The sequence below is a fragment of the Notamacropus eugenii genome, chromosome 3 (assembly GCF_028372415.1).
Source record: "Notamacropus eugenii isolate mMacEug1 chromosome 3, mMacEug1.pri_v2, whole genome shotgun sequence".
Classification (NCBI taxonomy): domain Eukaryota; kingdom Metazoa; phylum Chordata; class Mammalia; order Diprotodontia; family Macropodidae; genus Notamacropus; species Notamacropus eugenii.
Window position 1 is genome coordinate 261,716,582 of NC_092874.1, and position 15,290 is coordinate 261,731,871.

At 36.3% G+C, this 15,290-nt stretch overlaps 1 protein-coding gene across 3 annotated transcripts in view; it reads right to left on the reverse strand.

Annotated features, from left to right (window-relative positions):
• PPFIA2 (PTPRF interacting protein alpha 2) overlaps positions 1–15,290 on the reverse strand; it is a 684,724-nt gene that overhangs the window by 247,130 nt on the left and 422,304 nt on the right. For all 3 annotated transcript variants that reach the window (XM_072655483.1, XM_072655485.1, XM_072655484.1), the window contains one exon: positions 3,430–3,531. In XM_072655483.1, the coding sequence (XP_072511584.1) occupies positions 3,430–3,531 (102 nt within the window). The remainder of the gene's footprint in view (positions 1–3,429; positions 3,532–15,290) is intronic.

A 15,290-nucleotide genomic window follows, 5' to 3' on the forward strand; every position in this document is an offset into this window, starting at 1 on the left:
AGAATCATTTTATTACTCACTGATATGAGAAAAGAACATGTCTCTTTCCCTTGCACTTAAAAATGTCTTTAGGTTCTAAGACTGGTTCAAGAAAGGTAAGGATTTTCAGTTTATCAGTTAATTCAAGTTGAGTTGTACTCATCAGACTGTTCTCACATCCTATACAGGGTTGAGTGTTCATATTTTCTTCAGTTTTTGATTCCAAAGAGAGCAGAGGACAACAAAACTGGTTTGTATTTTTTTTTTAAAGTCACAGTGGGGAAAAGATTCCAAAAACCAAGCAGATCACTATTTGGTGTGCATGGAAGGACAATAATCGCCAAGAGAGAGAAGGCAGACCAAGGCAGGCAAGGGCCTGGCCTTGTTTTTCTTCTGTCTTCTCTGCAGAGAAAACTGCTCATTGCTTTGGCAATGAAAGAAAAGAAATAAAATGGCCAACAGGGATTTGATACTCCCAAATAAGTAACAATAGTGAAGGAACACCTCATTTTTCTGGAAAAATTCAAGTCACACAAACTGGCACCAAAAAAAAATGCAAGGTTTGTCTCTTGAGATACTTTCTATGCTATGTGAAAGATAATGGGAAATGACAGTCAGGCAAATTTTGCCCTGATCATCAATGCTCATGGCAGACCATGTCACTCCCTTCCTCCCTTGACCATTCCTTTTTGTTGACAAAAGACAAACTGCTCGGTTTGGGTTTAAAACTACATAATTTGGTGCCAGCCAAATTTCTAAACTTATTAATGCATGCAAATTTTCTCCACACATGTTGAGCTGTGGTCAACCTGGTTCTCTTTGCTATTGCCCATATATGATGCTCCGTCTTCCATCCTTGTGCCTTTGCAAAGATATGAAATACATTCTCATTCTTATCTCTTAGAATTCCCAGCTTCTCTTGGGCAACTAAATGGTGCAATAAATAGTGTCTGACTTGGGGTCCAAAACCCCTGAGTTTGAATTTGCTTCACACATTTCCCACTTGTGTGACCTTGGTCAAGTCACCTCTATCTAAATTTCTTCATCTGTAAAAAGGGGGTAATAACAGTACCTACATCCTAGGGCTATTGTGAGGACCAAATGGCACAATGTATATAACTTATTTTGTCAACCTGACAGGGCTTTAAATTGCTATGCAAGTGGTTGCTACTATTTCAATGCTAAGTTCAAGCACAAATTCATATAGGAAAACCATTCTGATGTCCCCAGGCACTAGTGTGCTCTCTCTCAATTATATTTTATTTACTTTGCATGTGCCCTCTGTTCATTTATCTTTGTACATGTTCTTTCTTAACAATAGAATGGAAATTCCCTGAAATCAGGGACTGTTATATTTTTCTAACCTCAATACCTAGGAGAAATCCTAGTTGAATAAGTGAATGAAATGACTACTTTGGGGCTATCTGCTCTACATCCAGGAGCAAGAGATATCCATAGAGCAAGGTATGCAATGAGAAAGAAGTAATTCTTCTAGCCTGCTCTGTTTTATTTAAAGGACAGAGGAGACCTAGGAAATAGCAATGAAAATTAGGGTAGTAGAGAGTAGAGAGACTCAAAGTCTGATGGAAGAGATAGCTATCAAGATGTGGTTAGAGACTAGAAGATTTACAAAATATGGGGGTGGGGAAAGAAGGATAAAGGGGGACACCAAATAATATCTTGCAGTGTGGCCAATTTGCTCATAATTTTCTGAATAAACAGTTACATGGAACAATGATTAAGAACATATTTACAGTGCCAGACAATATGCTAAGAAACCAGTGATATGTACAGAATACAGAGTATTTTTAAATATTTGATAAGATCACAGAGATAGGAACAGGGAAAGCCACTGCACCTGTAATTTCATTGATATAAAAATCTCCTAGATGGGGTAATAGACTACTAATAAAGGTTGGCACCTTCTTGTCACCTTACAATTTTAAAGTTTTGTAGATCACTTAGAGGGTAACTCATCCAGGGTACTATAACCAGTACACACACACAAACACACATACATATGCATATATGTATGTATATATATATATATGTATGTACATACATCCATGCACAATACATACATATTATATCCATATGTATATATTGTATGTGGGTATGTGTATATGTATGCATGTGTATATGTATGTATATATTAGAAGCAAGACTTAGAAGCAATTAGAAGCTCATCCTTGTGACCCTAAGGCTTGCTCTTTATTGACTATGCTGCGCTGTTCTCAGAGAAAAGCATAAGGAAATAAATTGATCCTGATCACATAAACATTATGCACACAGAGGAAACTTTTACTTCTAGCATAAGCCCAGTGATTACTTAGATATGTTTTATATCACTTTATACCTTTTCTAAGACTAACCATAAATGATATAATCCATTCATAACATTTGTTTTCTTGGATGTTGTTTGTAATAGCTAACTGTCACTATATAAAAGGGAAATTTCTTTTCACTTGTATGTTTGAATTGAATGTCCATACTCAAGATAAATGACTGCTTTCTTACAACCAGGCAATTGCATTGATTTTACATTGTAAGGACTAGAATATTTTATACTTGTCTTGTATATAACTTGTTCATACCCCTTTGTTTCCCTGTAGTCTACTTGAGTAGATGGCAAGCTCCTTGAGGACAGGAATTGTTTTTGCCTTTCTTTGTATCACCACTGTTTAGCACAGTGCCTACCACATAGCAGGCAATTAATAAAAGCTTGTTGACTTGACAAAGGAAATATAACTTCCCCGCCCCCACCTTACGTGTGGACAAAAAGTGTCTTTAAACAGTGAAAACATGATGTGATAGTGATGAAATGTCCAATTTCTCAAAGAAGACTCCACCTTTAATCTGGTGTTGTTCTTTTTTCCCTTAGAGCTATAGAATTTGAGACATGGTAGGGAGTTTGGTAAGCATTTAATTCAACCCAAAAAGATGTAATTTAACTAGTAAGCTGTGGAGGGCAACCCAGAACCCAAGTCTCCTGATACCATATTAGTATTCTTGTCACTAATTATATTTTGAAATTATGTGTATATATACTGACGATCTTCAAAAATTCAAGTATCATTTAAAAATTTTTGAAGACATATGTGCTTGTGTGTGGGACTTGAATGAGGCAACTGCTGGCACAGTGCATAGAAGAGTGTGGCTGTAAGTCAGAAGATGAATTCAAATCCAGCATCAGATGCCCCTACCAGCTGTAGGACCCTGTGCCCCAGTTTCCTGAACTCTAACATGGAAATAATGAAAGTGCCTTTGTTGTGAGGATCAAATGAGACACCATTTGGAGTACATTTACTGGCACATAACAAGGACTTTACAAATGTTTATTCCTCTCCATTCCCCTCGTCTATGTGGATCTTAGCTTAGCCTAGCATCACAGGGTGAAGGAAGCCAATTCAGATACAGAGTAAAATCATTCAGCAGACGCCATGTGCTTACTCTGGTGTTGTTCCTCTCAGCCTTAAGTTCAGAAATTTCTTCTTCTTTTTCCAGCAGTTGTTCCCGGCATGCATTTAATTCTTTTGTCAGAGCAGCAAATTCCTAAAAATTACATTAAAAAAGAGTTACAGAGATTTTTTTAAAAATGGTATTATAATGCTAGCACTTAAAAAGACATGAAAATTCCAAATACACAAGAAAATTGGTATAAAATATTAGACACTCAAGATTTAACATAGAAATCTTCAGATAAAAGCATAGAATATGACTACTAACTTAGCTGGCCAATAAATACTGCTTTCACCACAGCTTGCTTACTCTGAATGAATCAATAAGTGAAATTCTGAGTGACGGTACTTTCCTTCCAAATGTTCTGCTTTGATTACCCACAAGCAAATACTTTATTGATATGGTTATGTGTAGTCTATTTTCCCAAATCTAGCTTGTAAAAATCCTGGATGTGATCTCTAATCAGGGTGCATCTGTAGGTTGTTTTTCAAAATGATTTCATTTTAGGGGTACAGCTCTACTTTATTGTGGTTCAGATACTTTTTAGTCGTGTCTGACTATCTGTGACCCGGTTGGGGATTTTCCTGGCAAAGTCACTGGAGTGGTTTGCTAGTTGGGATTTTCTTGGCTAATAGACTAGCATGGTTTGCCATTTTCTTCTCCAGTTCATTTTGAAGATAAGCAAACTGAGGCAAACATGGTGAAGTGATTTGCCCAGGGTTACACAGGTGAGAAGTGTCGAAGTCCAGATTTGAATTCAGAAAGACGAGTCTTCCTAACTCCAGGTGCAGAATTCTATCCACTGTACCACCTAGCTCCCTGTTGTTTATTTTTAGTCATTGCCCAATACTGACAAATATATGGTATACTTTCTAATTTCATTCTTAATATAATAACTTACATAAAATGGGTCTGCATTATCTAATTGATTAAGCACCTTGAAAGCAGGGATTCCCTTGCTTTTACATTTTTAAGACTAATGCCTAGCACCAAGTAGGCACTGAAATGCTTGCCGATCAGTTAAACATTTGGTTTAGGATATGGGTCATTATGGCTTCTAGAGTCAGCAGGCAACAAAACAAATGAAGAGTGGTAATTGCACATAACGATTACCTATAATTCTTGGCACTTTATGAGAATATCCTATCTAGCTCTGAAGTCAGAAGGATGTGGGAAAATGGGAAAAATATAGAAAAGAACAATGTAATTTTTGAAGATGTGGGAAATAATCATTATAAGGAAAAGAGGAAATAACTACAGTTACATAACAAGAGAAAGAGAGGCAACAGAGAAAAAAAGAGTCCTGAACCTGGAATTATGAAACCAAAGGGTTCTATAATCATCAGTCAATGAACATTTCTTAGGCATTAAATAAAGTGCCAGGAACCACACTAAGCTATAATTCTAATTAGAAGGGATTTGAACTCATAGACAGATGTCTTTTTACAGACAAAGAAAATGAAGCACTCATAGATTAAGTCACTTGCCCAAAGTCACACAGATTATTAAGTATGGCAGCCAGGATTTGAACTTAGGACCTCTGATTTGGGTCTTACTGGCACAGTGGATAGAGTGCTGGACCTGGAGTCAGAAAGACTTAAGTTCAAACCCAACCTGAGACACTTGCTAATTTTGTAACCCTGGATGAATCACTTAACTTCTGTTTACCCCTCTTTCCTCATATGAAAAATTAACTGGAGAGGGAAATGGCAAACCACTCCAGTATCTCTGACAAGAAAACCTCAAATGGGGTCATTAAGAGTCAGAAATGACTAAAAAACAATCAAAAAACACCTTGCAAGGTTGTACTGAATATCAAATAAAATAATAACTATGAAATGTGCCTGGAACATGGTAGACTTCATATAAATGCATCTTCCTTTTCTCTCCATCTACTACAAGACATTACATCCCACAGTACCATGAAAAAATAAAATTAGATCTCTAATTTTATCAGCATTGGGAGCTCCCAGTAAATAATTCCCTTGGCCAGCAGAGGGGAAACCTCTCCGTAAGTTAGTGCTCACATTTCTTGCCCCACTGTGATTGTGACTATCGCCCAGGCTCTTTCGTATTGTCATCGACCTTCTTTAAAACGATTTTCAGAAGTAGCCATGGTGCTATGCACTGGGGTTAAGAGGGTTCTGGTTGGTCAGTGGCAGGCACAATGGCAGTCAGTTTTCAAGTTCAAAGGGAAGAAAAATCAAAGACAACATATTCATTTAACTTAAGCTGTACGCAGAAAATAATGTAAGTCAAAAGTAAATGGTTAGGTTCAAGGCAGAGTGGAGGGGGTGGTTCGAGGTTTGTATTTTCCTTTGGGCTTTAACCCTGCTCCTTCCCTTCCCCCCAACCTCCCAAGTGGGTACTTCCAGGGCTTAGACTCCAGATGAAAGGGCTCATGGTCAGGGTTTGCCCAGGTTGCAGATTAGTCTGGTTTTGTTGTTTTTTTTTCCTAGTGATGGTTTGATCTCCTTGTTAGTCTCTGAGCATATTATTTAAATAGTGATTGAAAAAGAAGAGAACAATAAAACCTCTCCAAAGTCACTTATAAATAAACAAGTCTGGTTGTAGTTTTTTAAGGATGGTAAACCACATATCTATCTAATATACAATGTATGCCATAATAGGTTATCCAGGGTTAGGGAACCTGTGCCTTCAAGGCCACACATGGCCTTCTAGGTCCTCAAGTGTGGCCCTTTGACTGAATCCAAGCTTCAAAGAACAGCCCTTTAGGGCCTCAAGTGTGGCTCTTTGAATCCAAACTTCACAGAACAAAACCCACTTTATTATCAGTTATTTGTTTAAAAGTACTGTTATTTTTTATTATATACAGGTAATGTCCCCCTTTGTTTCATCTCTTTTAGGTAAAAGCCTAGTGTGATATTCCTGGGTCAAGGGGCAATGCATAGCTTAGTAATTTGGGGGCTAGAGTTCAAACCTTAGAATAGTTAAATGTAGTAAGAAGTCATTTATTAAAGGAATTGATTCAGGCAAAGGGATGCACTTGGGGACCTAGAGGAACACATGTGACCTTGAGGCCACAGCTTCTCCACCCCTGTTATAAACTAATATACAATATCTAATATATGCATGTATGTGTGTATGTATAAGTGAATAGCCTCTCACATAGCCATGTAAGTATCTTTTGGAAAGAAAGGTCTTAATCTGTGATTTAATACTGCAGTTGTTCAACCTTCATACTTGAAGAAGCATGATGACGTGACTAAGTTGGAGAAAGAGTATAGTGTGTCCTAATGTGGTTGATCCATGCAATACAAACTCAGAAGGCACTGCCATAGGTTCAGCATAAATAGTACATTTGAATATTTAGGATGGAGATTTCTCTAGATTTGTGCAGCTCATGTTTCCTTTGTGCTGTGATCCTGCTTTATTCATAGAGCACAGTGCCTTCTTTGAGATTTTATTATTACAGGGAGCACACAGAGAGGTGGAAAGTCTATATCTATATAAATTGGCAACAATTCCACATTTTAAAGTATCCAAGAATTGCCTAAGGTTTTGGAAATGCAACTTGCCCAAGAATATACAACTGGATAAGAGGCAAAGGCAGATACTGAACCAAGTTCTTCAAGACCAGTTTTATCTACTCTCATGCTGCCATGTCTGTATGCAAGTAGTTATATAGGCACAAATAAATATGTTTATTATAGTTACCTATATATATGCACATCGATGAATGTATCTTATCCTTCTACGAATGCAAGGATCGTGTTTTATCTGATTTTATATTCTGGTCTAACATAAGCAGTCCAATTGAATTGCTGAATTATACTACATTGTGGTAGGGATAACATCAATGATGCTGATAACGATGATGATGATGAAGATGGTAAAGATGATGCCACCTTACATACATCTATCACTTGAACTTCTACACAAGTATTTTTTACCACAACAGCTTCGCCAGATAGAGTCTGGGGCTGTTCAGTCATTTCAGTCATGTCTGACATTTTGTAAGCCTGTTTGGGATTTTCTTGGCAAAGATACTAGAGTAGTATGCTGTTTCCCTCTCCAGCTATTTTACAGATAAGGAAACTGAGACAAACAGGGTGAAGTGACTTGCCCAGGACTTATACAGCTATAGCTAGTAACTGTGTCAGGCTCGATTTGAACTGACAAAGATGAGCCTTCTTGACCCTAGACCCAGGACTCTATCCACTGCCTCATGCAGAAACCCCACCAGATAGGTAGTACAAGTACTATTATCTCCCCTTTTATAGATGAGGAAACTGAATCCCTAAGACTTAAGTGTTGTGTCATGTGTGTTTATGGTCACAGATCTAATAAATATCCAAATCATAATTCATACTTTGGTCTCCTAATTCCAGGTTCAGTATCCAACTATCCCTTAATATCTGCTTTAAAAAACATTATAAACATGCAGGGGAAGAAGCCCACAATAAAAATAGAACTAAGGTATTAATTGGCCACAGGCGGATAGTTTTCTTTTCCTATTAATTTCCTTGTGGTGACTTTGATCCTGAGTGAGGATTTGAATGAATTTAACATAAGCTCTTTTAAAAGTCATTCACTTGGGACCATTTTGCCCCCAAGAAGTAACCAGATCTCTGTGCCGAGGACTTCAATAACCTTAAAATTGTGTTTTATATGGACATATAATTGACAGGCAGAAGGGTAAGGGGGAAAAATGAAACTTGATTAGAACATTAATTCAAAACAAACTATAGTTAACCAAATGAAATACTAGTACATATACTAAATAACATACACATATGCAATACAGGTATTATATATGTTACATATGATATATGTCATATTATGACATTACATATTTTAAAAATATTATCTAACATAGTATATAATATAACAAGCATATATCATATTATATACCACTATATATGTTATATATAATTTTATAAAATGGATATATAATACAATACTAAAATAATGTAAACTCATGCCAAACTGACAGTTTTCTACCTGCTCTATTCAATATCTACATTCTCATGCTAGTTCTTAAATTCCTTTCTACTAAATCAAAAATCCGTTCTAACAACATCACAACTCTCTCACAATCATACAAAAGTTTGCAACACATCTCTTTTAGCGGAGTCTCGACCACATTGTGGTTGCTTGCCTATTAGCTCACCCCATTCTGGGTGCTGGACGGTATTTATCTAAGCTTGATGTATAACTGAGTACTGAGAATATTTAAAATTTTATCCCAGTAGTTAATATTCCTAAATGTTAATGATCTAGGAATGCCTTTCTCCTTAGCTGGAAGTTTCATAAACTCTAATACAATGGGAAAATCCTAATTTTGAAATAAGTTTGAAAGAGAGTGGAATATGTAACTCAGGGTTCAATTTAATACCACTGTATGAAAATGAATTTTTCATCAAGATGGCATGTGGCAATGCCTGTACCAGTATCATCACTTTGAGAGTTGTTACATTTCAGTTCAATGAACATCATTACTGAAGTACAGAGGAAGCAAGTGTTTAATACGTGTTTGTCAACTCTTTTACCAATGAACTACAAAATGAGTGGGGTGATGATGATACTGGAAATTCTGCCACATTTCTTGGAACAGAAGCTTTGTAAAGAAAGCTTCTCAAATAATGTGTTTTTCATAAATTCAAAAATTTCTGCTTTCATCAGTGTAGAAGTTCCCGTCACCGAAAAAGAAGAAAAGGCTCCTAAAAAGGATGATGGTTGCTATGGCCAACCAAAATTGTCAAGATATATACAACCTGGTGTGGAGCTTCTCCAAACTGAGTTGGCCAATTCTGTTGCAAGTTCTAACTTTAAAGTCTTTTTAGCTTGGTTGAAATTGACAGAACTTCTGTTCCATAAGCATAGCTTTTGAGAATGTAGGGTTGCCTTCACATCACCATGAGACAGGACAGGAGGACTTTACTATAAGTTTATAAATAGTTTGGGAGGAAAAATGAAGAGGAAACTGGGACTCAGTTGGCTTGCCCAATTATACTGCTCTGATTCCTTCTCCACTTCCCATCAAAGCATCCATGTTGTCCATTGATCTAACATTTGTGGAGTTCAAGAATACATGTGAAGAAAGCATATGGTATGGGATCATATTGTGAGCATTCTCCAGCATCTTAAATTAGTAAAAAATGAAACATCAAAACATCTTTTCATAATATTTTCCTTGAGTTATGTTCCAAATTTGTCATGTTTTAATATCTTCTCTTTGGAAAATAGACAACCCTTCTAGCAATCCTGCTTGCAATAATCTAAGACAGGAGTTCTTCCTTTTTTATGCCATGAACCTCTTTGACAGACTGATAAAGCCTATGTACCCCATTTTAGAATACGGTTTTTAAAATCACAAAATAAAACATATAGGATTACAAAATGAACCAGTTACATTTCAATGAACATGTTATTATTTAAGGGTTCCCCAAACCTCTTTGCAGACTCCTTGGAAGCCCAGGTGAGCCAGCTCTGCTCTAGTGCAATCAAATTACATTTCAAATCTGTGCACATCATGAATATGTCTACATAGTTCCATGAATACCCAGATCCTATATGTAGCCATCTCTAAAACTGATTCATCACAGCAATGCAATTTGGGAAGGAAATAAAGGAAAAGAATGGCAGAGACTCATTAGATCCACTATTTAATTTCTCATTTATATTCCTCTCTTTTGATTTGCTAAGGGTAGATTTATTTTGATTTTTATCACCAACACCATAGACATTCCCAGTAATGGTTACTCGATTTGAAAAGCAAGCAATGAGTTAGTTTCATAAAAGTGAAACTCACAGCATTCACATTTGTTGGCTTTTTTTTTCTGTTATGTAACCGAGCAGGATGCTAATGACCTCTGCTCTTGCATTTGCCTCCTAGACTCATAGGGAGCCAGGAAATGCTGTCATTTGGAATTATTGCTTGTAACAGCAATGCTACATGGTCCGTCATAGGTTAGAAGGCCGGGAGGGAAAATCCGCTGCATAACTAATACAGTTTGACAGGCACAACTGCACTTTTAAAGTTTTCACAGAAGTTGTTGAGCTAGGAAGCCAGTTATAAATCAAAACAAGTTTAAAGCTGTATGGAAATTATACTGGATGCCCTTTTCCATGTTCAAATGCTGATAAGCAAATTCTGTGACACAGAAAGGATTGTTACATATTTTCCCTGCTAAGGAAAATTCATGACAGAAAGACAATTATTCCCTTTGAATTTACCTTGAGTTTAATAGCTGTTGAAGATGAAGTTTTCCATTTCTCCTTTAATTTTTGGACTTATGGAATTTCTAAGAAGTCTCTCCTTTTTAGATTTTTTTAACTCGGAAAATTAGTCCACTGTAGAGTGACATTACAGTAGCCCAGATAAGCAAAGTATGCATTTACTTCAATGAATTTTCATGGTCCACAGTCCTTTAGAGATGCTGAATTCACACCTAATATATCAAGAATACCCCAAGGGTCTATTCTGAGCTATCCATTTCTGTGCCTTCATACCATGATTGTAAGATCTGTTCTGGGAATATAACGGGAATACCAGTAAAGGGTGAAGGCAAGGAATGTAAGTAGTTCTCATAAAATGATCAAACTTTGAGGAGACATGACATGTTGAGTTAGACACTCAGCTCCTCAGAAATGTTGCCTTATCATCCAGAAGCACCTTACCAGCCTAAACCTTTCTAGAAGCCGTTCTCAGGCAACAGTATATAGAGCAACCAGAAAACAAAATAAAACATAAAATGAACCAAACAACTAACAGCAACAACCACAAACCCCAGAAAATCCTTGCTGCAATTCAGGGTGACTTTTGGTCTATACCAGGAGTGGGGAATTCTGGGGATGTGTTCTATTAAGTTTATATTCTGTCAAAGGGCCACAGTTGAGGACCTAGAGGACTACATGTGGCCTTGAGGCTGGTTCCCCATCCGTGGTCTATATACATTCATGGTTCATTCTCCCCAGGAGAATTTTACTTGCCACTCAGCTGGTTCCTCAATCACCAGGATGTGAGGACCATTCTCCCTTGGGATCAAATATTTCTTCCTTACCTCCCATAGATATCCCTGATTTTCATTTATTTCCTTCTTCAATAATCCAAAGAGAATTTAACTCTTTTCTATAGGAGAATGTATGAGCACATTTTTCAGCAGTGGACAGATCTTTTTTGCATTTGCCATAGTAATAAATCTCTTTGCTTCTTTCATTTTTTTGAAGACTTTCCTGAAAATTTTGTCTGCCACCTTGCTTCTGTGTCAGACATTCTATTTCGTGTGGCATAAACTGCATTGACAGTCTGATGATGCCTCTGGACACCTTTTCAGAAATGCTAAATTTTAATTAAATGTTACTGAAAACAAAGATGCATTTTTCCCATTCAAACTCATGATGGTTCCCCATCTCAAAATCTATGTATATATAATTGGTTAAGAACCATTGCTCCAGATGAATTGATATGAATTAGCTAAGTCTTGATGAGCTGAAACAACAAATTCCATGGAATAGTCTCATTATACAAATTCATAATAACTATTTCCACTGGTTTAGAACAATGACCATATTTTTCATAACTATTAATTTGAACCATATGAATTCTAATGCATGAAACTGCTGCATGGGATATGCTATTTGTACTAACCTGAACCTTGCTGTGTTAATGCAGCAAAACTGGTTATATCTGGAGACTGAGGCATACTTCTTGGTATAGAAATATACTGCCAAACCTGAAATGCTAACTTCCTGAAGAAAAAAATTTTAACATGTCACTCAAGTGCAGACAAAAATATTTAATAACTTCTCTTTTATTAGTTCACCTGATCAGAGTAGAAGGATTGGGAGGAAAAGGCAGTCACTTAAATTTACAGCTATTTACCATTAAAAAGTAAACAGTTGTCATCACTAATATGTCCTCAATACTAAGCAAGGCTAGTCTTAGGAAAAATGGTGAGAGAGGCCAATGGTATATTGGTTGACTTTTCTTCTTTGGTGATCACTCCAAACAGATACTCCAATCCCTGTGATGCTGGCATAAAAGGACCTAAACCAGGAGTTTAGGGGAACCTGGGGCCTTGATGCCACATATGGCCTTCTAGGTCCTTGGGTGTGGCCTTTTGACTATGTGCAAGTTTTACAGAACAAATCCTTTTATTAAGGGGTTTTGGTTCGGTAAATTTTGGATTCCATCAAAGGGTTGTCCTTGAGGACCTAGAAGACCATATGTGGCCTCAAGGTAGAAGCTTCCCCACCCCTGAAAATCCTCAACTTATCTCCTACCAGTCAAATTTTGTCCTTGGGATGCTTCACTCACACACTTTAATCTCTACTTCAATTATTCTTACCTGCTTAGCCCCAGAGAGCAGGACAAGAAGAAATATATGCAGCTCTGAACCCCTTTTTCTTTTCTTTGCATCCCTAGAACTTGGCATAGTACTTAGAAAAATAGTGATTTCTTAATAAATGCTTGTTGGCAAAGTCTGGCAAGGAGAGCAACAGATTTTGAGAGTCGTGGAACTCATCTTAACAAGAAGAGGTATCGTATCTACACTGAGAATTGGCTGGCTCGATTGCTAGAGTCCCCTTCATTAAAGGTTTTCAAACAAAAGCTAGGAATCCAATTACCAGGGATGTTGCGTAGGGCTTTTTATGTCAAATCCTGATGAGACTATAAGACTAAGATCCTTTCCAAGTCAGAAATTCTGTGATTCTTACTGTTAAAAAATTAATTCTGATCTTTTTCATTACCAGTAAACTGGTAAATGGAGGCAGCTAGGTGGGTCAGAGGATAGAACACTGGACCTGGACTCATGAAGACCTGAATTCAAATCTGACCTCAGATACTTACGAGCTGTATTACCCTGGGCATACTCTATGTGCCATACTCCAGGAGAAAGAAATGGCAAACCACTTCAGTATCTTTGCCAAGAAAACCCCAGAATGGGTTTATAAAGAGTAGGGTATGACTGAATGGCTGGACAACAACTGGCACATAAAGATGGAGTGTTCAAGATATTGAATTAAATTACTTTTTCTCCCTTAATGTGCAGACTATTTGCAAGATGCGCCATAATTTTCCTGTTTCTCCCTTTTCCAAATAAAAGGACACCTAACCAACAAAGTTGCTTAGCATCAGTGGAGGGAAAAGGGAATTATTAATTGGGGAAAGAAAGAAGCAATATAAAATATAAAATTCATATATAATGACTTTTGATACATCAATTACAAAGTTTTAAGAATTTCAACAAATACTGTCATGTATTTTTTATCTTATATTTCAACCATCTGGTGTTTACTTGAACTACAGCTCTTGAGTATATTAAAACAATCATCTGCCCCAATAAGTTTTATGTGTAAAATGTGTCAGGCATGGGGCCATTACCATTTAAGATCTTTCCCAGTAGGACAAGTCTACTTTCTCTACTTCTGACAATTGGAAGCAAGAGGCATGTACAACATGAAGCCATAAATTCATTTCTACAGTCAGAGCATCTCATTGTGTAGTAACTGCATCTCATTTTGTAGTAACGGCTGTGGCAAAACACTCATAGAAACAGAAAATTAGATGAATATTAAATGTCAACTGTTTTTCAATGTAGTCTCAAGAAAGATAATGTTTATGAGTAGAAGAAAAAATAGTCATTAAAACAATCAATAACCTTCGTAATTGTTTCAAAAAAAAAGACAGGATTGCAGGGTCATTTGGGATTTGAATCTAGGTCATTTGATAACAGAAATAAAAACAATTTCCTTAACTGCCTAATTTCAAGCTGCCTTCTTAATATGAATTATGGTTAATTTCAAGTACCTTATAATATTTTGCATTAATTTGTAGTTTTTTAAAATTCTGCCTCATTCCTTATTAGTGATTCAGTAGAAAATATGTCAATTTTCTCCCTCCTTCTCACCCTATCTACTTGGCATTTTTTGACCCAAAAAGAAGAATATATTGATATCTCTTTGAACATGACTTTGTGCATCCCTCTTCACTTAAATCTAATTAACTTATGAGTCATGTCATCACTTTCCTGATGTCATAGTCCTCTGAGAATGAAGGACAAACAAGAATGGATGAAAAATATGTGTATATTAAAAATTGGAAAATTCTCTAATTAAAAATATATCTCATTGTACTCGTATAGAAAAGGGTAGGAGCACAAAAGAGATGTATGTCTTAATGAAATAGAATTATCTTGACTTCTAGTTTTGTTTTTTTTTAATATTACACAAGTTTCCAAGTAGTAGGTTTTTATATAAGATTTGAAGCTGTACTATTTGCTACATAATATCAATTATATAACAGTCCCCTTCAAACTTCTTTTTGAACTACAACAGATAAGACAACTTTATGCTCAAATGTGAAAGCAAGAGGTTTCCTTTTATTCAATCCCTGCAAGGTAAACTTGCTACAATCTATCTGGGAATTACCTCGGCCAATTTAGATTCTTTATTTCCTTGACTATTAATTAATTTTTGAAAAGTGTGATTAAATATGACACAGAGAAATCACGAATTCTCAAAGGCAAACACATAGAAGCTTATGATTTCCATAATACAAAGTATTAAAAAAAATAAGCAGTTGTTACAGATAAAATTTCTCTTGCTTAATTCTGAAGAGTGTTTTACTATGAATAATTAGCTCTGAAAAGGGATACTTGAATAATGGAGGATATGAAAGTTGTCTTCAAATATCTGATGGCCTGGCACATGGAAGAAGGACATCCCTCTTTGAAATAATACCAAGACCAATGGATGTAAGGACAACAAGAAAAAACTTGGCTCTATACAACAGAAAGAATAGTGTTATTCTGGCATCATTTACAGAAAACAACCTTGGCACTGTTAGACTTCCTCATTACATACCCATGCAGAAGTAAACATAG